Source organism: Cervus elaphus, chromosome 5 (assembly GCF_910594005.1).
Source record: "Cervus elaphus chromosome 5, mCerEla1.1, whole genome shotgun sequence".
Lineage (NCBI taxonomy): Eukaryota > Metazoa > Chordata > Mammalia > Artiodactyla > Cervidae > Cervus > Cervus elaphus.
This window is the reverse complement of record NC_057819.1, coordinates 80,018,457-80,045,914: the sequence shown is the minus strand read 5'-3', so window position 1 is coordinate 80,045,914 and position 27,458 is coordinate 80,018,457. Positions and strand designations below refer to the sequence as shown.

Below are 27,458 nucleotides of genomic sequence, written 5' to 3'. Positions count from 1 at the left end.
CCCTTGACTACTGCAGAAATGAGCGGTGCATCCTGACAAGGCTGCCAAATTTTGACATTGGTGTCTGCACCACACTCAGATGACAGCTACTCTGCGATCGTATTTTATGAACTAACTGAATATAACTAATTCTGGGAGACATTTCCTAGTGCCACAGGCAGTATCCAAGGGAAAGCAAGAGAGAGGAGTTCACAATGGAATGCAGAGAGGGAGGAGAGGGTCTGGGCAGAAGGGAGAATGCAGCTATAGGAAAGGGCAGAAAGAACAGTCTGCCATGTTATTACTCAGTAAAAAAACAAAAAGTCAGGCTATGTCTGCAGATAAAATTTCAAAACAGTGCCTGGAAAACACAATAATGGCAGCAACAGAAGGTTCCCCACAGTGTAAATTACTGGAAGACAAATTTTTCTTCATACACTGTGTGTGTGAGTGCACATGTATGTGTGCTAAAATTCAATATCTGTGATTCACAACAGCATAAGACAGGTCTTAAAATTTCACCTGAAAATTTCTCAGCCCCTACTATGTGCCAGGTGTTGGGATCAAAAGATGAGTTAACATTCATGTGAGTGACCAGATTTGCATATGGTAGGTGTCCAAAAAGAACTAGCTTCTTTATGATCACCGTTTATAGACCCTATTCTGTGCTGTGCTTAGCTGCTCCGTTGTGTCCGACTCTTTGCCCGCCAGGCTCCTCTGTCCATGGGGAGAGCCTAAACGATGCCCAATAGGTAGCAACCTCAGAAAGGCAAGGACCTCACTGTTGACTCAGTAACACCTCTGGAGACTGTGGGAGTGTGAATCAAAGGTGAGGAGGGCAGGGTATGAGTTGGAATAAGGGTGGGGTCTATGACAGGGGACTTTCAGATATGGAGCAAGTCTTTCTCAGATAGCAGTTGTTCAACTGAGTCTGTGTTATAGCAAGTGGGATACTGAATGGGTGAAAAAATCAAAAGTATAGTCCCCAGGTATCCTGAAGTACTTCTGTACATTAGTTTTCCTAGGTCTGGTCCTTTGAGATTCTGGGCCTGTTTCCTAAGCTCGGCACACCTATGTGGGATTCTACTTCAATAATGGCTGATGTTTTCTTCTAGAAGGAATGAATATTACTTTGTGCTGCTCCCTAAAGGTGGGAGGAACAGAAAATAGTTGCCAAATAAAGACAGTTGATTCATCTAATGAGCAGGCTGAAGTTCCGTATATATTTAACCTTGGGGCAGTGTGCAAATTTGGGTGGTCGCTTCTGGCACTTCCCTTACAAATAAGGAAATGTACATGTCTGGATTTCAAGCCATGTTTATTAAGAACAGCTCCATATCGCTCTATGCTTTGAGGGGTTAAAACCTGGACGACATGCCTGACCAATGGCCTAGGAGGTTAAGTCCCCAAACGTATCTGTGTTTTTGTGATTCCTGTTTTGAAATGGAGACAAATACAGAGGACTTTCTTCTGAATTATGTCGAAATCTTTTGTTGGCATAGTGAAAAGAGTATTGGGCTGTTTTCAGAAGGGAACACACAGGGGAAGGGAAGACAGAAATTTTACCCTATTGGAAATCCTGAAATATTTGACAGGCATTAGAAGACAAACAGATGGAGAAGAGTTAGGGAGGAAGGAAATGAATATCCACATTGTGTCAGGAAGTGGGCTGATACTTTTCTACAGATACCTAAAGCATTTAATACCAAATACTAAATACATTTAATACTCAATACCAAAGCATTTAATACAGAAGATCTGGGTTCAAATTGTGGGTCCACCACTTATTAGCTTTGGAGCACTGGATAAATTATTTGTTTTTCATTATTTCAGGAAGCTCTCATCTCACAAACCAGTGGTCAGGATCAGATGTAAGCAAAAGCATTTTCACAATGTGTAAAATACTCTAAGAACTTAAGACCTCATTGTTATTATTATTATTATTATTACTCTTCTATCCTGCCTCTACTGCTTCTGTGGAACAGTTTGCAACAGATGCTTGCTTACCTGGTTCTGGCTGCCAGACTGTTTTTCTCATGGACTGACTCACACTCACGCACAGAAGCAATTTGATTTCTTTTGTATTTGATATATATAGTGAATTAAAAACCCCTGAAAACAGATTGTGTTCTTCTATCCTGCTTTTTTCCAACAGAAATGGCATCTCAGTGCACAGAACAGAACAATGGAATTTTAGCAAATAGCAAAAAGGGAAAGGGAAAGAGAAAGGGGCCTAGTGACCACAGCCTTCCATACTGGTTACTTGGAAAGACAGCAGATTTGCACAGCAGGACCCCAGGTATGGTATCCCACACACTTGGACTTCAGTCTTTGACACCCTTATTCATTTGCTTGATGTGTGACCTTTGGTCAGTCACATAACCTCTCAGAATCACAAATTCCTCTTCTTCAAAATGGAGTTAATAACATTATCCTGAAGGGCCAGTGTGAAAACTGGAGATAATGCATGTGGAGATTTCATAGGCCCTCGATCAGTTGTCCTTTGCCGTTTTTACACATGTGGGAGTCTATGCACGATCCTGTCTCTTTAACTTTTTGGGTGGCCGAGGTGACTTAGGTATTATATTTCCCAGAGGCTAAAACCTGGGTTTCTCTCTCACTATCCTTTACAACTTTTTGATGATAATGTGGTTATCATCCCACAGGGAATGAGGAAAAACCAGGGATCTTTTCAATGAATTTTCTTTTGGTTTAACTAGATATTTAGTACTTGGGCTCTTTTATGGAGATTTAATTATGCACAAAGGGGATTGGGGGGGATTGGGAGCCTTACTGGTTTCGTGGAAAATGCAGACATTTTTTGTAGCGTCTCAGGTAAGTAAGAGTAATGTTTCATCCAGCACAGTGCAGGCACCATCTGGATGAATGGTCTCCTTGTTCCTATAGAATGGGGCTCAGTCTGCATTCTCTGTGTTCAGACCCCTTGATTCTCTCCCCACAGCTCTCTCACTGGATCTTTGGGACAGACATTATTGCAACATAAATTGGAAGGCAGCAAATAAACCTTTCTTATTTCTTCCATCCTTATTTGCCCATCCATCCAAATCCTCCAGTTCCACTAAAAAGAAGCAGCACTTTGACGAAGGAGCTCTTACTGAAGAGCCCCATGCTACTGAACCCAAGTCCTCATTCTTTTGGACATGGATGTGGTGAGCTTAGCATTTTTAAAAGAAAGAGTTTTCTGATACAAGGATCTGCCTCTGTACCTAGTCTTTGGGTGGCGGGGTTTTATGAAATTTAGGAGCATAGATGTGACCTCTAATTATATATTTGTTGCTTCTCTTTCAGCCTTCTGGGTCTCACCACTTGGAAGTGAGTGAATCAGTATTAGTGAAACTAACAATTTGATGAGTTTACTTTTTTCTTTTAGGAAACATAAAAACTGTGGCTCAGAGCCACTGTGGTCTTTGGGTCAGAGAGTTTGCACCTAGGGGAATGTGAGTGCCTACCTCAGAATGTTGTGTGAGGATTAAAGGAGTCAATACATGTAAAGTGCTCAGAATAGTGGCTGGCACAGGGCAAGGGCTGTGTGATTTTATCCCATCCACTCCTGGGCAGGGTCAATGGCCCAGAGCAGCTCCCTTTGGCAAGTACTATCAGCTCTACTTCAAAATACATTCAGAAAGAAGCCATTCACAAAAGATCACATATTGAATGATTCCATTTATGTCAAATGTCCAGAATAGACAAATCTATAGAAACAGAAAGTAGTTGTCCAGGGCTGAGGAGTGGGCAGGTGGGGGTGTGATAGCTGAAGGGTATGGGATTTCTTTTGGGGTAATGAAAATGGTCTAAAATTGATTGTGGTGATGGTTGCACAAGTCAGTGCTTATACTAAAAATCTTTGAATTATACATGATAAGTGGGTGAATTGTATGGTATGTAAATTATATTTCAATAAAGCTGTTAAAAAATACATCCAGAATTCCACCCCTGCTCATTATCAATGTCACTACTGTGCTAATCCAAGCAACTGGCATCTGTCACCTGGACCATTAGAATGGCCTCCTAGCTGGTTTTTACAATTTCACAATTGCTCTCATCACTGTGTCTTCTCCGCAGAGCATGGCAGTGATCTTTTAACATGTAAAGCAGAATGTCTTTTATTTGCCACGTCATGTGGCTTGCAGGATCTTCGTTCCCTGACCAGGGATTGAACCTGGGCCCTAGCAGTGAAAGTGAGGAGTGCTAACCATTGGACTGCCAGGGGATTCCCCAGAATGTGTCTTTCATCGGTTTAAACTGTTTCACTATGTCTCTGTCACAGATGCAATCAAAGTGAAGCATCTCGCCATGGCCTCTCTAATCCTGAACTATCTGATCCTGGTGACGTGTCCCTTAGCCATCACTCTCCCCTGTGTTCATTTTGCTTTAGCCACTCTGGCCTTCTTGTTCTTCAGAAACATGGCAATCTCATTCCTGCCTGCCTCAGAACCTTTCTACCTGCCCTTCACTCTGCCTAGAATTAGCCCCCAGATCTTCTCATGGATCATTCCTTGATCTCATCTAGGACTAGGAGCAAGTGTCACTATATCAGAGAGACTATTAAAATAGTGTCACTCTACCAATCTCTACCCACTCATTCACTTTATTTCTTCATGGTGTTTATCACTATTTGAATTTATATTTTATTTATTTTCTGGCTTGTTGGAAATCTCCTCCACTGGAATATAAGTTCTATAAGTGCAGAGATTTTTATCTTGCTCACCACTGTGTTCCAAGTACTTAGAACGTGCCCTTTCCTTGGTGTTTGTTGATTAAGTGAATAAATGAATGGAGCCACCATATTGATTGTGAATAGAAAGACACTAACATGCAGATGCTCATTCTTTTTCCTATCTCATTCTTTTCTCTATGTATACAGAGAATAAGGAAACTATAGCCTTATTTGGGGTATTTCACATATCTTAGAGCTTGCGTTCAATTCTTAAGAGGAAGTTCTTTTAAGGTTCCTGTTCAATACCACTCCATATATTCTATTTAAAATGTAACTGGATGTTTAGACATATAAACACTGTCACTATTTGCATGAAAACATGTAAAGGATTTCAGAGCCTATGGTTAGTCAATCATTCTTTCTAATGGCCAGTAATGACTACTTCAGTGGGATGAAACTGTGCCCTTAATAGTATGTGTTTTATTCTCAGGTTTACTTACAGTGTGGACTTTCTCGGGCCCCCGTCTTCAGAAGAATCCTAGCAATGGGTGCATTGTTGGTCATGATGGCAATATCCAGAGGTGTCAACCCCTCACTGTTAGGTGTGTTGAGATCTAGTTCCTCTGGTGTGTACTGATACAGGAGGATCTGCACGGCATCTATGTCTTGCTGTTCAACTGCTTCAAACATGGCTTCATTGCCCTGGAAGTTCTGGAGAAGAAGGAAGTAGGTTAGCACAATTTCATACACCAGCTTGTCTTCATGGCCTAGCTGTTGTAGATTTCAGGGACTTCTTCAGGGACTACATTTTCACTTATAAGTGGTATGATGGTGGTGGTGGTTTCGTCACTAAGTCCTGTCCGATTCTTGCTACCCCATGGAATGCAGCCTACCAGACTCCTCTGTCCATGGGATTTCCAAGGCAAGAATACTGGAGTGGGTAGCCATCTCCTTCTCCAGGGAATCTTCCTGACCCAGGAATTGAACCTGGGTTTCCTGCATTGCAGGCAGATTCTTTACCGACTGAGCCACCACAGAAGCCCTTTTACTCCACAGTCTCTAAAGCAAACACTGTTGGGCCCTACCTCCATCTTTCTAATGAGCATTGAAAAGATCTGTACATGTAGATGCATGGAGACAATTCAGTATACAGTCTATAGATAAGAGCAGACATCAGTTTTTCTCAAACCAGTCTTCTGTGGAATACTGTTCAGGAGGCCATCATGAAGTGTTCTATGAAGAAAGTAACATGTGGTCAAATGAATTTGGTCAATGTTAGATAAAATCAAGTTATTGCATTATTTTACTGTAAGACCTCTCAAGGTCTTTGCTAATTTTTTTAAATAAATTACATTACAAATTTTCTGTATATTATTATATTTTAACATCTTTTTAAAAATAATTTTATTTTATGCTTTGGCCACCTGATGCGAAGAACTGACTCATTGGAAAAGACCCTGATGCTGGGAAAGATTGAAGGCAGGAGGAGAAGGGGACAACGGAGGATGAGATGGTTGGATGGCATCACCAACTCCATGGACATGAGTTTAAGTAAGCCTCAGGAGTTGGTGATGGACAAGGAAGCCTAGTGTGCTACAGTCCATGGGGTTGCAAAGAATCGGACATGACTGAGCGACTGAACTGGACTGAACATAATTTTCTGTATATTATTATGTTTTAATATATTTTAAAAAATAATTTTCTTTTATTTTTGGCTGTGCTGGGCCCTTGTTGCTGCATGGGATTTTTCCTAGCTGTGTTGCTGTGGGGGCTCCTCTCTAGTCGTGGTGCATAAGCTTCTCATTGCAGAGGCTTCACTTGTTTTGGAGCACGGGCTCTAGGGCACACGGACTTCAGTAATTGTGGCTTGTGGGCTCAGTAGTTGAGGCTTGCTGGCTCTAGAGCATGGGCTCAACAGCTATGGTGCATGGACTTAGTTGCTCTGTGGCAAGTAGAATCTTCCCGGATCAGGGATAGAACCTGTGTCTTGTGCATTGGCAGGCAGATTCTTTGCCCCTGAGCTACTAGGGAAGTCCCAAGGCCTTTACTAATTTTAATATGCAATTGTGACCCTCTCATAGGTGAGGAATATGACCTGTTTCAAATAATTTTTTTCACAGAACATATTTTTCATTCTATTTGTTTTAACTCTCCTGGGATAATGTTCTACAAAACGTAGTATGGGAAATGCTGGCATAGATAACATAGCACGGGTAACTTAAATTATGACTGGCTCGGAATTGAGAGTACATGCCCTTTCTCTGTTATCCCCTCCTTTTCCATCCCCATGTCTGGACTGTTGCTCAGACTGCTCCCAGATTATGGCAATGGCCTACCTGTTTCTTGTCTTACTCTCCTCCATCACTACTCCATACAAGAGTAATCTTTCTAAAATTTACAATGCTACATGTCCCTTCGCTATTTACAAATTTCTAATAGGTCCATACTCTGCAGTATGGTATGGTCTGCAGACTGACTTCCTAACTCCTTTGTACTAACCTCTACGCTTTCTCAACCTGGAGTCATAGTCACTGAATACCTCGCATTTCTGAAACCTCAGATGAGGGAATCAAGAGGTAGTGTTCAGGGAAGGTTTCAGTGGATTAGGTAACAAACTTCTTTGCTGCCTGAGAGGGCCAAAATTTCAATATTCACAGGATACAAATCACCCATAGAAAAAAAATAGCTAGAGACAATATATTTCCTTTGAAAGTTTCTTTCAGAATATTAATAGTAAACAAAGGAGAAAACCTTTAGAATTCTCTCAAATATGTATTTTTATAGCTCCTGGGAGAAGAGCAACACACATACTATTCATACATTTATCTGGTATCTTCTCCAGGAATTGCCTGGTGGTTAAACATGTTAAAATACCAGTGGTCCTGACCTAGCATATGGGTTGTCTGATTAAACCTTTAGTAACCAAATACTAAGGTTGGCAGGTTTTATTTTTAGTCTCATCAAAAATCTATTTTTTCCATCAAAGGCTGCAGGCCGGCTTAACTGAGTGCATAACACATGAATGAAATTTGAGGAAAACACAAAGTTATTATGCGAATGCTTGTTTTGACAATGGGGACCCAAGGGATGGAGCTATTTGGTAGGCAGTTCTCTTTGCCACATGGCAGTCTGCTGATTAGAAAAGTGTTTTGTTGACAATCTGCTCAGCTGAAGAGCCTCTGAGGCTTAGGCCATAGCTTAACCAAGTCCTCCTAGCAGATGTGTTTGAAATGAGAAAAATTATAAACCAAAGTGCAAAGTTAATATGCTTCCCTCTCCAAACAACACAGTTGTGATTTGCTTGTGATTCTTAGTATGTCTAATTTCTCCTGTGCCATCATATTTGCTCTCACTCTTAAGTCATTTCCTTCTCCATGCTTCTGTTGGCGAACTCCAGTATGCTTCTATCTGGGAAGGCTAGGGCTCATTTCTGTTTTAAGCCCAAACAAATGGTGCCATAAACCCCTGCATAGACACCCTTCCTGATCATGTTAATGTTATGCTCTCAGTTTTTACTGAGGGGCAATATAAGAACCTCCTATATGAGAATGTCTGTAAGATCCCCAGTACTACTCTTTATTCTCCATTACATAATTCACTGTATCTTATAAAGGCCAGAGGACTTAGCAACAGGAGGATATCATTTGGTATGCTTTCAGTTATTAGCTAATGGAATGCTATTACCAGTTGTTCTTCCCTTTCTGCTTTGACTGACTGGGAACTCAGAGGTAAATGTAATGATAAATTTCAGGTACTGTGTTTGCCTAGATTTTTGGTATATCGATTTCTCTTTCTAACCTCACTATTTTTCTTTTTCTTCCTTCCTTTGTCCCTCTCCCACTCCTTTGCTGTCCCCCATTATTATCATTGCTATCAATTTATTTACCATTATATATTTAGAATATTATTCAGTATTTGAATGAACGCTGGGTCTCCCAAGAAAGCCTATTTGATCTCAAACTCTCTATTTGTCAACTGCTCTTCTGGGAGTTCTTCGGTGAATTAGAGAAAGAAAAACTAAGGGAAAATAAAGGAAAGGAAATTTAGAAAAAGAAAGGGAAAATCTCCCAGTCATTCCAACTTTTGCTAACATATATATGTGCAGTTCTTGTCTTACTTGACTTTCAACATTTATAAACTTGCAAACATCCGGTTCTGAAGTTAATGAGGATCATCTTAAAATCTCCTAAAATCCAAACACAACTGCACAAATCAAACCAAGATGGGAATAAAAAGAGTTTTATTACCACCGAAGTCTTTCTGAGACTCAGCCGGTCAGTTCTTGTCCTAAAATAGGCCTCATCAAATGAAGAGTGGCTGCCTTTCAGCTTCTCTGAGAGGTTCCGGTACAGGCGTTTGGCAGCATTGGGAGACGAAGGGGCGCTGTGCTTTTTTGACTGAGAAAGATGTAAATTCTGCATTTGTTGGGTCATTTTCACACGACAGTTCCTAGGAGGAGAAAAATCTAATGTTATAATAATTTACATAGTGTAATTATAAGTTGACAAAAATTTTATCATCTCCAGTAGCCATCTGGAATCGTAATAAAATATTATAGCTGGAAGGGACCTTAGAGATCATCAGATCCAGCCTTTTCACCTTATAGATGAGAAAGCTGCAACCCCAGGAAGGGAAACAGCTTGTTTATGGCCATACAGCTAATTGGTGACAAGAATGAGATGACAACATCCATTTACTATATAAACATATACATTCACATACAAACATATGTATGATTTGAGCCTCTACTCAAAATCTTTTGATCTCTGTCCCACTGGGAGGTAGTATCTGAATTCTATAACCCAGGGTGTCTGTTCAATTCTTCTTGGCTTTATATAATGGGGATTTTGCTACTTATACTTTATATGCTATCTTCTGTTGGGTGTATAAGAGAGTGTGGTTTTTTCCTGAAGATCTTCTTCTCTTAAGGTGTTAAACTGTGCCTGTTATCTGAGATTCATTGAACTACTCTAGTGCCCAGGCTTTTGGGGAATTTGTACTCATGTACCCATAGGCTCAAAAAACTAAGATCATGGCACTCAATACCATTACTTCTTAGCAAATTGATGGGGAACAAATGGAAACAGTGGTAGATTTTGTTTTGGGGGGCTCCCAAATCACTGCGGATGGTGACTGCAGCCATGAAATTAAAAGATGCTTGCTCCTTGGAAGAAAAGCTATGACAAACCTAGACAGCATATTAGAAAGCAGAGACATCATTTTGCTGACAAATGTCCATCTGGTCAAAGTTATGTTTTTTTCAGTTGTCATGCATAAATGTGAGTGTTGGGCCATAAAGAAGGCTGAGTGCTGAAGAATTGATGCTTTTGAATTGTGGTGCTAGAGAAGACTCGAGAGTCCCTTGGACTGTCCATCCTAAAGGGAATCAACCTAGAATATTCATTGGAAGGACTGTTGCTGAAGCTGAAGCTACAATACTTTGGCCACCTGACGCAAAGAACTGACTCATTGGAGAAGACCCTGATGCTGAGAGAAGAAGGGCAGGAGGAGAAGGGTACGGCAGAGGATGAGATGGTTGGATGGCATCACTGACCCAATAGACAAGAATTTGAGCAAACTCTGGGAGATAGTGAAGGACAGGGATGCCTGGCATGCTGCAGTCCATGGGGTCACAAAGAGTCAGATACAATGAACAACAATACCCATAGGCTTATCTGGTCACCCTGGATACTCCAGATAGTGTCCTTCAGGATACTTACTGCTGGCATTCTCCAAGTAGTATTAGACTATTCCACAAATCTCTAAACCAACATCATACCTGAAGTCAATTTCTGGGAGGTCAGCCATGGATTTCAAAAGCCATCCATCATTATGTAGGTATTGCTACTGAAATACTAATGCTGCCAAGGCTATGGTTACCTAAACATATATGTATTGGGTGAACAGATGCAAGGATGGAAAAACTGGCTAAGGCAGTTAGTTATGTGCAAAGTGTCTCTATCCTGGGTGCAACCTCTGGTGAATTGCACCCAGGTCTCTGTGCTGCCTTCCCACCACCTGCCCTCAAATTTCTAATAGTGTCTTCTATTTGTAATGCTGCCATTTAGCTGTGACCTGGAAATCTCAAGTTTTTGAATATTTTTAGCCTTATGGACTCTGAAATAATATCATGTAAAATCTCTTTTATTGACCAAACTCTTCACAGGAAAGAGTTCAATGATTCTCCAGTTCCTACAGATATAACCTACATTCTTCAGCCTGACAAACAAGTGCTTGCCTCTCCAGCTTCATCTGATACTGTACTTTTTATGTTTCAGTCTTTCTGACCACCTTAGAGTTTCCTAAATAGTTCAAACTCTTTCCTACCTCTGGGTCATTGTATGCACTGCTTTGTATGTATTATAATTCCATCTGTGCCTTCAACCCCTGGGAAACAATTGCTGATCCTTAAAGTGTAGGCTGAAGTAGTTTCTGACACCTCTAGGCAAATTTGTGTATTTCTTTACTCAGTCACTCAGTATATGCCTGTTACAGTAAATATTTTATCCCATCACAGCTGTTTGTTTGGCATTCTTTCTCCAAGCTAGTCTATATGTTTCACAAGAACAAAGACTGACAAGTATTAATTTTTATCTCCCCAGTACCTAAAAGGTGCCTGTCTCAGGGTAAAAGAAATATAACACAGAATGATGAAAGTGAAAGAGGAGAGTGAAAAAGCTGGCTTAAAACTAAGCAGTCAAAAAACAAAGATCATGGCATCCTGTCCCATCACTTCATGGCAAATAGATGGGGAAACAATGGAAACAGTGACAGACTTTATTTTCTTGGGCTCCAAAAATCACTGCAGATGGTGTCTGCAGCCATGAAATTAAAAGATGCTTGCTTCTTGGAAGAAAATTATGACTGACCTAGACAGCATATTAAAAAGCAGAGACATTACTTTGCTGACAAAGGTCCATACAGTCAAAGCTATGGTTTTTCCAGTAGTCATGTATGGATGTGAGAGATGGACTAAAAGAGAAAGCTGAGCACCGAAAAATTGATGCTTTTAAACTGTGGTGTTGTCAATACTAAAGGAAATTAATCCTCAATATTCATTGGAAAGACTGATGCTGAAGATGAAGCTCCAATACTTTGGCCACCTGATGCAAAGAACTGACTCCTTGGAAAAAACCCTGATGCTGGGAAAGATTAAAGGCAGGAAGAGAAGGGGACAACAAAGGATGAGATGGTTGGATGGCATCACTGACTCGATGGACATGAGTTTGAGCAAGCTCCAGGAGATGGTGAAGGACAGGGAGGCCTGGCGTGCTGCAGTCCGTGGGGCTACAAAGAGTCAGACATGACTGAGCGACTGAACTGAACTGAAGATGTGAATTGCTCCTCTTCTACCTACTGACTATGTGATACTGAGTCAGTTGTTTTAGCATGTCTGAATCTCATTTTTCTCATTTGTAAAATAGGGACACTAACAACAACTACATATTATGGTTGTGAGGATTTGACAAAATAATAAATGTAAAGAGCTTAGAATACAAGAAGACTCCTGGCAGCTATCATTTTTGTTGTAGAATATATTCAGTAGATACTTTAGAGAAAATAAATGCACATATGATAATCTATTATATATTATATAGTAAGGGTCTACCCAGAAAGTTTATTTCTGCTCATGCCTCTGAGTTGGGTTCCATTTCCACTAGCACCGACTAACCTTGACTTATTTGTACTTTAATGAGTGGAAATCCCTCTTCATTACATTGTTGAACATCTTTAGACACCTATTAAATCTTGCTTATAATTTTCTTCAATACAAAGACTTCCTAGTGCCTTCTGAGGAGACTAGACCTATTTGATATTAATAGTATTCATCAGGCCCTACCCAGTCTTAGCTAAATGGCCATATTCACATTTAGAAGGAGGGTTGTCTGCAGTAGTGTATGTACCTGCGGGTGCATTTTCATTCATCTTCAATAATCTTTTAATTTACACAAAAGCAGAAATGGAAAGGGCAGTTGATATGGCATCTTTCTCCTTCTGTCCACAAATCTTTTACCTATAATTCAATAGCAACTATAGCATTTCCTCTATATCTTACCATTCTCACATAAATTTCAGATATCTGATGTGCAAGCTAGCTCACATGGGGATTGTCTTATATATTTCTGCCTCCTCCTGCCTCTAGTCATTTCCTTCAGCATTATTGCCCCAGTTCGAGCCATCTGTCTTGTCTACATCATTGTCATTCCCCAGATGAGCGTACATTCTTTAGTATCTCTCACAGTGCCCAGGAGTCCAGTAAATAAATTCTTGTTGATTGATCAAATTCTAGTGACTTGCCCTCTAACTGATGACACCTACCCACGTGGCCTCTTTTGTCTCTGCTCATCTCCCATCTGTCCCCTTCACTCAAAAGAAATTGACTTCTTCTCTTTCTTTGACTTCCTTCTCATACCATCCCAGCTGTCCCTTCCTTCCAGGCCATCCTTTAGCACGTTTCCATTTTTCTAGATTTCACCCATCATTATATTTTCTTTTTCTCCTTTATACATAGAATTTTGTCTGATGAGAGATACTTAGAATGACAAATTTCTATTATCTGTTCTCATAAACATGTACACCACCACCACCCCTCCTCCCAATTAAATGTGCTCTTAAATTTTCACCATGGAAAGGGACAAGCATTTGAGAAGCAGAGTAACTTTGGCTCTGGAATTTGGCAGATCCAAGCTTGAACCATGATATTGTTATCTGTAATTGATGTAACTTTGGGCACTTTAACAAAATTCTCTGAGCTAGTCTAATCATATATAAAAAGATTTATTACAGAGTTATGAAGATTAAATAATTCACAACTGAAAGGTTAGCATCCTGTTTGGTGCATAATACTCACTCAATAAATAGCAGCAATTATTAAAGTTACTTCAAGTCTTTTTCCCAAGGTAGAAACACCAAAGTACACTGTAATAATTTAGTTTTCTTTGTTTTAAACATTGTTTTGAAATCTGATTTTATGTATTTATTTTACTATTTAGCCTTTATTGTGATAAAAATACATTTAGATATTCTAATCTGTATGTTTATGGTAACTTGTGGTAAAACAGAACTAGTAAGTAGAGCTTCAAACTATTAGGGGGAAGATGGGTATGAAGATAAGTCTAAAAATACTTGAAAAATAAAAAGAAATAAAATTAGAAAATATAATAAATGAAATGTAAAATGAAGGAGTAGGGTTAAAACTGAATATATTAGTGAGCATAATATATTCAAATGGTTTACTTTTCCTAATAAAAGATAAAATTCTCCAGTTGAGATTTTTAAATGGCCATCTATAAGTGGTATACCTAATTAAACATTTTACAGAGATACTAAAAACAAAAGTATGACAGTGGGAATGCCAAAATTAGGACCTCTGAAGATCCTCTTCTTAGCAAAAATTGTCTAAATTAATTTTTCAAAACCCAGGAAATTAACCAAAGTTTTGCAGTAATGCAGCAAGTGTTTACTCAAGAAAAGTAACTGAATTTGCTAAGAATAGTGAGCTTTGTGGCATTTTTAAACATGCTTCACTCCCATCAACTCAGCGGCAGCCTTGAAGACTAAACAGTAGTCTGGTAGCCAATGGATGGTGCAGAATGGTGATAGAGATAAAACCCGTCTTGAGAGAATTGTCATTTTTTGACATGTCTGGGGTTCCCTGATAGAATTCACTCACAAGGCTTTTTAAAATTTGATCTTACTCAGAGCTCACCAAGTGCAAATAACCTTTTCCTCTGGGGCATGTATTTGAAAACAAACACCAACAGTGCCTTAATATTTTAGCTGCCTGAGGTGGCAGATAAGAGTGGTAACAAACAGCAGATAACCAGAAAGCTTAAAATAAAAAGTTGGAGAATTAGATGTCCAAAGAAGACTTTGAAAAGTTCTGACCCATTCCTGGGGATCTAGCAGATCACATGCATTCCCAGATGTGAGAGGGTTCTCGTAAAATACCTGAGATGGTCCTGAGCTCTCATCTCTGTCTGAGTTTGAGGTCTGTGCAAGCAGGATGTGAAAGCCATGTGCTGTGTGTGTTGTGTCCGACTCTTTGCGACCCCATGGACTGTAGCCCACCAGGCTCCTTTGTCCATGAAATTTTCTAGGAAAGAATACTGGAGTGGGTTGCCATTTCTTACTCCAGGGGATCTTCCTCACCCAGGGATTAAACTCACATCTCTTGTGTCTCGTGCATTGACAGGCACTCTGCCAGGTGAGAATGAAGGCTACCACAGAGCTATCAACTGCCTGATGAGTATCGAAGGTGTGCCCCAACATCCACACAGAGCCACTCTGCCAAGATTGATTCTAGCTCTTTAATGAAATTTTTATTTGATCATTAGCTGACCACTTTTTCTTGGGCTCCAAAATCACTGCAGATGGTGACTGCAGTCATGCAATTAAAAGACGCTTGCTCCTTGGAAGAAAAGCTATGACAAACCTAGACAGCATATTAAAGAGCAGAGACATTACTTTGCCAACAAAGGTCCATATAGTCAAAGATATGGTTTTTCTAGTAGTCATGTATGGATGTGAGAGTTGGACCGTAAAGAAGGCTGAGCACTGAAGAATTGATGCATTTGAAATATGGTGTTGGAGATGACTCTTGAGAGTCCCTTGGACTGCAAGGAGATCAGACCAGTCAATCCTAAAGGAAATCAATCCTAAATATTCATTGGAAGGACTGATGTTGAAGCTGAAGCTCCAATAATTTGGTCACCTGATGTATAGAGTCAATTCATTAGAAAAGACCCTGATGCTGGGAAAGATTGAAGGTGGGAGGAGATGGGGATAACAGAGGATGAGATGGTTGGATGACATCACCAGCTCCATGGACATGAGCTGAGCAAGCTCCAGGAGATGGTGAGGACTGGGAAGCCTGGCATTCTGCACTTCATGGGGTCACTGAACAACAACCAAGGTAACCAACCAAAGACTTCAGTGGCCACATATGATGAAAATACAGACTTTACAGATTTAGTTCTGGAGTTTGCAAGTTCAGTTAGGGGACAATCTGGTTTCTAGAGTTGCCACATTTTATTGTTTAAGATGCCTCGTTTTCAACAGAAAAAAGTATAAAATATACCAAAGCTATTTTCCATTCACAGGAAATAAAGCAGTATGTTAATATTGCCCTTGAAGAAGTCTAAATGTTGGACATGTTGGATGAAGACTTAAATAGGATATCTTAAATATGTTCAAGGAACTAAAGGAATTTATGTCTAAAGAAATAAAGGAAATCAAGAGAATGGATGTCTTACCATATAAAAATATCAACAAAAGGTAGAATTTATTAAGCAAAGCCAGAGCCAAGCAGAAATTCTGAAGCTGAAAAGTACAATAATTGGGACTTCACTGGTGATCCAGTGGTTAAGAATCCACCTGCCAATACAGAGACACATGTTTGACCCCTGATTTGGGAAGATTCCACAAGACAGGCTACAACTACTGAGCCCAAGTACTGCAACTGCTGAAGCTCACATGCCTAGAACTTGTGCTCCCCGATGAGAAGAGCCACTGCAATGAGAAGCTCATGCACCACAACAAAGAGTGGACCCCACTCTCTCGCTGCAACTAGAGAAAGCCTGCGTGCGGGAGTAGAGACCCGGTGCAGCCAAAAATAAACAAAAACAGCAGTAGCAAAACCCCATAATGCTAACAAAAGAAAAGCACAATAGCTGAAATGAAAAATTGACTAGAGGTACTCAACATCAGATTTGAAAAGGCAGAAGAAAGAATCAGGAAACTCAAAGATAGGCCAACTGAAGTCAGTTTTAGGAGCAAAAAGGAAAAAATAATCAACAAAAACTTTCAGAGATCTTTCTGACACCATCAAGTATACCAACATACATTTAATAGGAGTTTCAGAAGGAGAAAGAATATTGAAAAAATAATGGCCAAAAACTTCCTCAAACTGATGAAAAACACACACCCAAGAATTTAGTGAACACCAAGTTGAATAAAGTTAAAGAGAATCATACCTAGATACATCATAATTAAACTGTCAAAACCTAAAGACAAAGAGAAAATCTTGAAAACAAGCAAGAAATAATTCCTTATGTACAAGGGATCCCCAAAATGAATTATAGCTGACTTTTTGTCAGAAAACCATAGAGGCTAGAAGGATGTGGTTTTAAGCACACTATTGAAAGTAAGAACTTTGATATAAGTCTGATCTACTTTCAGGTTTTGGCTTTTCAACTTATTAACCGGATGATATTTAGCAAAATATTAGCTTTGATTTCCTCATTGTAACAGTGGTACCATCTCAATTTTAATAGTCAAGTCTAAAAGGGGTATTAAGGTTTTAAGTGAAGTAACGCATACCAACTATTTAGCAGAGTGGTTGAAATAAATAGATGTTCCATAAATATTTTCTGAATATCTATTTATTTTAGGTCCACTGTTCCCAGGCAATTCTGGTCTGCTTTTTAATACTATAGATTTGGTTCCATTTTCCAGAATTTCATAAAAATGGAAGGAATCACCATCATTCACTCTTTTTTTTTTTAACTTTGATTCTTTTTTATTTGAGGGCCAATTTTTTAATGGTAGGGTTTCTTTTTTAATTTTAATTTTTAATGGAAGTATAGTTGATTTACAGTGTCATGTTAGTTTCTAATGTACAGCAAAGTGATTCAGTTAAATATAAGATTATATATTTACTTTATTCAGAATAGTTTCTATTACAGGTTATTACATGATAATGAATATAGTTCCCTGTGCTATACAATTAGTCCTTGTTATTTATCTATTTTATATATATGTGAGTCCCCTACATATGAATGAGTTACGTTCTAAGAGCACGTTTGTTAATCCAATTTGTTGGTAAGTCTAACAAAGTTGGCCTCGGTGCCTGACTAACACAACCAGCTGCCCAGTACTGTACTGTACTGGGTTCATGATAACTTTCACACAAACACATATAAAGAAACAAAGGTGAAAAGCAGACACTGTAAATCTTACAGGACAGTACCTTGAAAAGTACAGCAGAACAGTATAAAAGCGGGCATCCAAGGGCTGGCACCGAGTGGCCAGGCAAGAGGAGTTGCTGATGGAGAAGGAGGAGGGGGTGCAGATGGTGGGGCTGACAGATTGCCAGCCAAGGAGGTGGAGGGCGGGCTGGAGCCTCACTCACTCTCTCACTCTTGACCCTGATGGTACACGTTCTGGTTCTTCGTTGGATTCATTTCTACATACACTCTTGAAAAAGCAATCCAGTGGTGTTTGGCAGTAGCTTTTATTTTATTTTTCTTATCACAGATGCCATGGTAGCACTGGATTGCATGCCGAATAGCTGCTGCAACTTTCGTGTACTGTTCAATATTCAGGTCCTGTGCCACAAAGACTAACAGTGCTCCTCAAATAAAGAAAATCCGCTTACTGTTTCCTGCACTGTGACTCTCTTCAGTTACTTCCTCCTCTTGTCTCTCTTTGTCCTTTCTCTGGGCCTTCAATTCCATCAGGTCTTCCTTAGTGAAGTCCTCATGTTGCAGAGCAAAGAGTTCAATGAAGCTGTCCTCTTGCAGATTTAACTTGAAATAAAGATACTGTAGCAAGTGTCTTTTAATTTCACAGCTGCAGTCATCATCCATGGTGATTTTGGAGCCCACCCCAGGCAAATAAAACCTGTCACTGTTTCCACTTTTCCCCCATCTATTTGCCATGAAGTGATGAAACTGGGTGCCATGATCTTAGATTTTTGAGTGTTGAGCTTTAAGCCAGCCTTTTCACTCTCCTCTTTCACCTTCATCAAGAAGCTCTTTAGTTCCTCTTCATTTTATGCCATTAGAGTGTATCATCTGCATATATGAAGTTGTTGCTATTTCTCCTGGCAATCTTGATTCCAGCTTGTGCTTCATCCAGCCCAGCGTTTCCCATGATGTACTCTGCATATAAGTTAAATGAGCAGAGTGACAATATACAGCCTTGATGTATTCCTTTTCCTATTTGGAACCAGTCTGTTGTTCCATGTTCAGTTCTAACTGTTGCTTCCTGACCTGCATACAGGTTTCTCAGGAGACAGGTAAGGTGGTCTGGTATTCCCATCTCTTTAAGAATTTTCCACAATTTGTTATGATCATAGTAAAAGAGTTTAGCGAAGTCAATGAAGCAGAAGTAGATTTTCTTTCCCCTGGAATTCTATTGCTTTTTCTATGATCCAGTAGGTGTTGGGAATTTGATCTCTGGTTCCTCTGCCTTTTCTAAATTCAGCTTGTACATCTGGAAGTTCCCACTTTATGTACTGTTGAAGCCTAACTTGAAAGATTTTGGGCATTACTTGCTAGCATGTGAAATGAGCACAATTGTATGGTAGTTTGAACATTCTTTGGCATTGCCTTTCTTTGGGATTGGAATGAAAACTGACCTCTTCCAGTCCTGTGGCCACTGCTGAGTTTTCCAAGTTTGCTGGCATATTGAGTGCAGCACTTTCACAGCATCATCTTTTAGGATTTGAAATAGCTCAACCGGAATTCCATCACCTCCACTAGCTTTGTTCATAGTAAAGCTTCCTAGGGCCCACTTGACTTCACACCCCAGGATGGCTGGTGAGTGATCACACCATTGTGGTTATCTGGGTCATAAGACATTTTTTGTATAGTTATTCTATGTATTCTTGCCACCTCTTCTTAATCTCTTCTGCTTCTGTTAGGTCCTTGCTGTTTCTGTCCTTTACTGTGCCCATCTTTGCATGAAATATTCCCTTCATGTCTTCAGTTTTCTTGAAGAGATCTCTAGTCTTTCTTCTTCCATTGTTTTCCTCTATTTCTTTGCACAGTTCACTTAAGAAGGTTTTCTTTTTTTTTTTTTTTTTTAATTCTTACATTCTTTTTTTTTTTTTAATTTATTTATTTTTTTCCAGTGGGTTTTGTCATACATTGGTATGAATCAGCCATGGATTTACATGTATTCCCAATCCCGATCCCCCCTCCCACCTCCCTCTCCACCCGATTCCTCTGGGTCTTCCCAGTGCACCAGGCCGGAGCACTTGTCTCATGCATCCCACCTGGGCTGGTGATCTGTTTCACTTAAGAAGGTTTTCTTATCTCTCCCTGCCATTCTCTGGAACTCTACATTCAGTTGGGTATAACTTTTCCTTTCTCCATTGCCTGTTCCTTCTCTTCTTTTCTCAGCTATTTGTAAGGCCTACTCAGATAACCACTTTGCCTTCTTGCATTTCTTTTTCTTTGGGATGATTTTGGTCACTGCCTCCCATACAGTATTAAGAACCCCCATCCATTGTTCTTTGGCACTCTGTCTGCTAGATCTAATTCTATTTGTCACCTCCACTATAGAAACATAAGGAATTTGATTTAGGTCATATCTGAATGGTCTAGTAGTTTTCCCTACTTTCTTCAATTTAAGCCTGAATTATGCAATAAAGAGCTCATGATCTGAGTCACAGTCAGCTCCAGATCTTGTTTTTGATGACTGTATAGACCTTCACCTGAGGCGAAGAGCTGAATTCTTAGAAAAGACCTTGAAGTTGGGAAAGATTAAAGGCAGGAAGAGAAGGGGATGACAGAGGTTGAGATGGTTGGATGGCATCACTGACTCAATGTACATGAGTTTGTGCAAGCTCAGGGAGATAGTGAAGGATGGGGAAGCCTGGTGTGCTGCAGCCCATGGGGTCACAAAGAGTTGGACATGTCTGAGTGACTGAATGACATAGACCTTCTCCATCTTTGGCTGCAGAGAATATAATCAATCTGATTTCAGTATTGATCATCTGGGGATGTCCATGTGTAGAGTCATCTCTTGTGTTGGAAGAGGTGTTTGCTATGACGAGTGCACTCTCTTGGCAAAATTCATTTTGTATTGTTTCATTTTTTACTCTAAGGTCAAACTTGCTTGTTACTCCAGGTATCTCCTGACTTCATACTTTTGCATTCCAATCATCTAGGATGAAAAGGACATCTTTTTTTTTTTTTTTCTTTTGGTGTCTGTTCTAGAAGGTCTTGAGGTTCTTCCTAGAACCATTCGATTTCAGTTTCTTTGGCATTAGTGGTTGGGTCATAGACTTGGATTACTGTGATACTGTATGATTTGCCTTGGAAATGAACTGAAATAATTCTGTCATTTTGGGGATTGCACCCATCTCCTGCATTTTGGACTCTTTTGTTGACTATAAGGACTAATCTATTTCTTCGAAGGGATTCTTGCCCACAGTATTAGATAAAATGGTCATCTGAATTAAATTCACCATTTCCATCCATTTTAGTTCACTGTTTCCTAAAATATTGATGTTCACGCTTGCCATTTCCTACTGACCACATCCAGTTTACCTTGATTTGTGGGTCTAACACTCCAGATTCCTATGCGATATTGCTCTTTACAGCATTGGACTTTACTTTCACTACCAGACACATCCACAACTGGATTTAGCAGTATACAAAAAGCATAATATTATGATCAATCATGGTTTATTGCAGGAAAGCAAGTTAGTATAGCATTCCCCATAATTTATTACACTAACAGAATAAAGGGGAAAAGCCATACGGTCATCTTTACAGATGCATATAAAGTAGCATTTGACAATTTCAACATCCACTTATGAATTTAAAAAAATTAGTTATATAAGGGAACTTCTACCTGATAAAGAGAATCTAAAAAAAAACCTGTAGCCAACTTTATATTTAATGATTAAAGACCAACTCCTTTCCAGGATCAGAAAAGACGCAAGACTGTCCATTCTTACCTTTTCTGTTTTACTAGGCATCCTTGCCAGTGAAGTAAGATAAGAAAAATAAAGGCATATAGATTGGAAAGAAACAAGGAAGACAGTCTTCATTTGCAGATGACATAAAACCTCTGTAGAACAATCTAATAAATATACAAAAATCTACTTAGAACAAAATACAACAAATATATGCAAAACTAAACAGTTGAACTACATGTCATTAATATGTGAATTAAAAAAGACCTAAATAAATAAAGATATACCTTCTTCATGATCAGATCAGAAGAATTAGTATTGTTAAGATGCTAGTTCTTCCAAACTGAGCTATAGATTCAATGCACTCTAAATCAAAATGCTAGCAGTCTTTTTTTCTTTCTAGAAATTGACAAGCTGTATGAAGATGGAAAGACTATAAAATAGTCAAAACAACTTTGAAAAGAGAACAAAGTTGCTTATACAACCTTATTTCAAGACTTATAAAGCTACAATAGTCAAGATATGGTACTGGTGTAAGGATTTCTGTATACATAAAGACAATGGCATAAGGATAGACACATAGGGACTGAAGCAGCATAGTGAGCCCTGAAATAGCCTGAACAAATATGGTCATTTGGTTTTTCACAAAGAGTCAAGATAATTCAATAGAGAAAAATCATTTTTTCAACATTATTTTGAAACAATGGGTATTGGCACAATGGGATATACATATGCAAAAAAGAACCTTAACTCTTACTTCATATCATATATACAAATTAACTTAAAATGAAATAGATCATAGACCTAACTTTCAAAGCTAAAACTAAAACTTACAGAAGGAAACATAAGAGAAACTCTTTGTGAACTTGAATAAGATAATTATTTCTTAGAGGAGATCCAAAAAGCACAAACCATAAAATAAATTAATAAATTGGACTTAATGAAAATTAAAGACTTCTCCCCTTTGACATATTATGGCCTGATCCCAGCTATACTTTTGAGGGACCTGTGAATAGCCAAGCTGTAAGGAAAGCATGACAGTAGCCTGGACAATCCACATCCAAAATGTCAAGAATAACCTCTGGAGAGTGGAGTCTATTCAGATTTATTTCAAAACTACCTGTTTCCTGGGCTTTGGCCGCTTGCTCAAATAGAGAGCTATGGCCGCTGCTGTCAACCCATCTCTTAACGCCCCCAGCTGTCACAAGTGAAGGGTGGGTCCATCATACTTGTTGTGACAGTAACTTCAACAGCTCTGACCCAACTAGACCCACAGAGGGAGGCTCCAGCTTCAATCATGGCTACGGTGAAGGACTGGGTAACATTATGCAGATATGGGAAAGCTGGATCATGAGAGACAGGAGACTGGAAGTATCCAGCAGATAGTTTCCTCTCCATTCCTTCCCTGTGGACTGTTTTGAAGGCTTCTTGGAAGCAGTCACATGCAAACAAACAGCCATATGTGTTTTCTTGTGATATTTTGGCTAATTCAGCTACAAACCACGTGTATTTGTTTCCCCTCATTCTCTGGCTCATTTTCTTTTATTCCTTCAAGTCTGATGCCCTGAGGTTGCATCTCTCAGTACCAGATAGAATATTTGCAATTGACTTAGCCTCAGGCTTTGTTTTTATAGGCTAAGACAAAATATATAACAATCCTATGAGAAAATCATAGGACCATTAGGACTTCCCTGGTGGCTCAGATGGTAAAGTGTCTGCCTACAATGCAGGAGACCCAGGTTCCACCCCTGGGTCAGGAAGACCCCCTAGAGAGGGAAATGGCAACCCACTCCAGTACTCCTGCCTGGAAAATCCCATGGACGGAGGAACCTGGTGGGCTGCAGTCCATGGGGTCACAAAGAGTCGGACATGACTGAGCAACTTTACTTTCACTTTCGTGAGGAAATCAGCACTACTAATACATCATCATTTTATAAACAAGGAAACTGAGGCCCAGAGAGGTGAGGTAATTTGTCCAAAATCCTATAGCTAGTAAATGGAGGAGGTAGAATTAGAACTCTGACTCTAAATCTCCTGCTTTCAGAAACTCTGCTGTTATTCTGGTCCAGCTGCCTATCAGCTTCTTCCTAGACCTTGATTCTGAAGACAAGATCTTGCCCTCATTATGAGTTCTGGCATGTCCAGAGTCCCTGTCTCATAGACGCTTGGTTGTGGAACTTTCTCATTGTATTTGTACTGTGAATAATGAACTGAGCCAGTTTGAATGAGGAGGGGTGGTAAAACAAAGCATATTAGAAATAGGAACTCCAGCCATTTCTGACAGCTGAGTAGACAGATACATTAGTGAAGGGAACATTTCTGACTGGGACAAGATTGCTCTTCAGGCTGTGAGGTGAACTAGGCACCTTTAGACTCCAACCTGCCTGTCACTAGACAGAAAAGTATGACCCCTTCCCCCATTCTCTACTGCTTAACATGACGAGTATGTCTTCAACTGCTGAAATGTGGCCGATTCTGTTACACTGATGGTATATAACAGGGTGGAAGCATCCTTTTCAGTTCCTGTGTATTTTTCAAAAAATAAAATATTCAGTTATTCAGTGATAAGTTTTGAAAAGTCATCTGTGACTTCACAGCAAGAAGAAAGACTGATTTTTGAAGTTTGAAAGTATATTTATGAGGTAGAAAGTGAAAAGGCAATTAATATTGGTTCTATAGTTCAATAAATCCTTCTGGATAATCTACTTTGTAACCTATGTATCCTATGTCAGACCCTTATTCAGAGGTGAACAAGATAGGGTCCTTATAGGGTAACCAACTGGCTTGGTTTGCCTGGGACTGAGTGGTTTCCCTGGTTGCAGGACTTACAGTGCTAAAACTGGGAAAGACCTGGGCAATTTGAAATAAGTTGATTAACCTACCTGTACCCCAAGGGGCTCATAGGCTAAAAATGAAGGCAGTTATACAATTGTATGCAGCTATGAAATAGTGTGATATGTGAAATTATGTAATAATAATATATTTTACTTCCCTGGCACTTTCTCTGAGACAGTTACTGTTTAGAATAATATTATATGTATCAGTTCATTGAATCCCACAACAGCTCTGTGAAATAAGGACTATTATCATCCTCACTTGACATAGAAATTGAGGCACTACTAAGGCACAGATCTAGGTTTCAAACCCAGGAAATAAGGGTCTATATCTGATAAATTAATGTCTAGACACTGGTCTCAAATGTCCAAAGCAAAGAAGTAGCAAAAGGAATAAGTGATGAACTTTGTGGGTGACAGAGGTAGTTATGGGAGAAGGGGGTATGGGGAAATCGGTTAGAGAAGGTGGTACCTGAGCAGGAATATAGGAAGGAAAGAAAAAGGCATTCTAGGCAGGGTGGGTCAGGTTAGGACATGGAGATGTGAGCCAGTGTGGTGTTGCTGGGAGATCAGTGTCTATAGGAGCTCTAATGGGAGTTCTCTGGGTTCTTACATGTTTAGTGGTGCACTTCATCCACTGTTCCAGGGCCTTGAGAAAGAAGCCTGGAGAAGTCATAGGGCCAGGTCATCAAGGACTTCACATGCCATACTAAGGAGCACAGATTTCAACCAGTTCATAACAGGGAATCACCAGAGGATTTTAAGACAAAGCTGATGCTTGCACTTTTAGAGAATTTTTCTGGAGGCATCCAGAAGGGGAGAGGGTGGTGATAGGACTAGTGACACGTGAAAACCAAGGTCTTGAAGAAGTCCCTGTGGGAGCTGGTGACTTCAACTCCAGTGTGTGACAGAAGAGATGGAGAGGGCTGGGCAGGGTAAAAATGTGAAGAAGATAGAATGAACCAAGCCTGGTTAGTGATTGGATGGAAAGGCCAAGGAATTAGGAAATTAGCTTCTATGTTCTTTGCTTGGCTAGCTAGGTACATAGTCCTTCCACCAATAATTAAAAAAAAAAAAAAAAAAAGAACAAAGGAGGAAAAGTGGATTTAAAGAAGAAAGATGGGGAGTCCAGCTTTCCACAGTGTGACTCTCAAGGGCCTAGAGGAAATCTAGATGATATTGTCTAATCCAAGCATTTCACTAAAAAATGAGGCAGCTTGTCCTAAAGGGTATTTAGTTTTCTGATCAAGAGTGAAATAATAATTATGAAGGAAACTCTTGGAGGCAGGTATGAAATAGAAAGCAATAGAATTAATATAATATTAATGTAGCATTCTTTGGGTTTCTCCTGAGGCACAAAATATTTAATACATTCATTTATGGTAAGACACCAGTGACTTGGGCTTCCCAGGTGGCACTAGTGGTAAAGAACCTGCCTGCCAATGCAGGAGATAGTAGAGATGCAGGTTCGATCCCTGGGTTGGGAAGATCCCCTGGAGGAGGGCATGGCAATCCACCCCAGTATTCTTGCCTGGAGAATCCCCATGGACAGAGGAGCCTGGAGGGCTACAGTCCATAGGGTCGCATGGAATTAGAGACAACTGAAGGATTTTCGTATGCACACGTGCATCAGTGGCTTAACTTATTATCTGTCCTAAGAAATATCTGTGTTTCATAAAAGACAGCAATGCTTAACTGAATCCCGGATAAAATAATTTCATTTATCTTAGTCCTAGAGATGGATATTTTGTTGTTATTGAGTAGATGAACCTTCTGCTGCTGCTGCTGCTAAGTCACTTCAGTCATGTCCGACTCTGTGCGACCCCATAGACAGCAGCCCACCAGGCTCCCCCGTCCCTGGGATTCTCCAGGCAAGAACACTGGAGTGGGTTGCCATTCCTTCTCCAATGCATGAAACTGAAAAGTGAAAGTGAAGTCACTCAGTCGTGTCCGACTCTTCGCGACCCCATGGACTGCAGCCCACCAGGCTCCTCCATTCATGGGATTTTCCAGGCAAGAGTATTGGAGTGGGGTGCCATTGCCTTCTTCAGATGAACCTTCTAGAATACCTCAAATCATAATTCATTTGCAACTGCTAATTCCATGTACATGGGTACGGGGGTAATTTGAACATCTGAAAGTTGTCATAAATTCATTACATGGATTTCTTTCATCCTTGAATTAACTCTCTCCAAGTATTTACATGTTTGTTTATTTCAAACATTTAAGACCTTCAGTACCTTGTTATCCAAGTATAAGTATAGAAAATCAGTTATTACTGTGCAATATAATGAAAAAATTATTTACATGACCAATTTATTTGAATTTTAAGTTTTTTAAAAATGCCATTTTTATGGCTGATTCATATCAATGTATGACAAAACCCTCTGAAAAAATTTAAAAAAAAATGCCATTTTTCATCTCTATTTTCCCCTTCCAATGCTCTAAGTGTAATCTCTATTAGATGAGGGAGGGGGCATGCATCTCCTCATCCCCACGTAAACTCTCATCTGTAGGTTTTGGGTACACAGACTCTGGATTAAAGCACATTAACGGTGATCGTGATTGCCTATTGCATCCTTTAACAAGAAAGATTTAAGTAATAGCTCATAGATATGTTAATTGACCTCAGTGTGTCTTCTTTGAAACAACTAGGAATGGAAGGAGTGGAGGAATGGAGATTCAGGGAAATGAATTCTCGAAGACACACACTTCATTGGGAAAAATCAGTGAAAGGGACTGGCTTTCCTGACCTCTCTAGCCACTAAACAATGCTGTCTCCCTCCTGTTAGGATGCTATCATTTGCTGAAACAGCCAAATCATGCAGGAGAATGACCCTGTTCTTGTGATTGAGTGGCCTGGGGATACTTTCTACTAGGCAAAAGGCCACCCATCTCTCAGATTCCTTAGCTTTGCTTTGTATTTAGAGAAACATGCTGTTCACTGTTCCAACATCATCCCTTTGTCAGCACCCAAGGCCAGAGCTTCATCTGAACAGCCAGTGATATACTGCAGAGAGAATGCACCAAAGACATCAAACTCTGTATGACATTTTTGTAGACTCTGAGCCCACCAGAGATGGATTGATGCTGCCATAAAGTCTTGCAGTAGCCAGGCAAACAAAAGACTAAGGAGAGATAGTGGTGATGGTGATGGTAGGGAAAGCAATAGTTTTCTCCATTCACATTCCCCCTCTGCAGAAATTGCTTTATATCTTATTTAGAACATGAGAAAATTAAATGAGTACAGGGATTTTTGGGGCCCAGCATAGAAGCAAACAGCCTTGATTGTCAGTGGTACTTCTAGTCGCCTTGG

General features: G+C 39.8%; 1 protein-coding gene across 1 annotated transcript in view; it reads right to left on the bottom strand.

Moving 5' to 3' along the window:
* The window catches only part of ANKFN1 (ankyrin repeat and fibronectin type III domain containing 1), a 362,043-nt gene that overhangs the window by 153,638 nt on the left and 180,947 nt on the right, over positions 1–27,458 (bottom strand). The window contains exons 4-5 of the mRNA XM_043902728.1: positions 8,905–9,106; positions 5,158–5,368 (exon numbers count right to left, since the gene is read on the bottom strand). Coding sequence (XP_043758663.1) covers positions 5,158–5,368; positions 8,905–9,106 — 413 coding nt within the window. The remainder of the gene's footprint in view (positions 1–5,157; positions 5,369–8,904; positions 9,107–27,458) is intronic.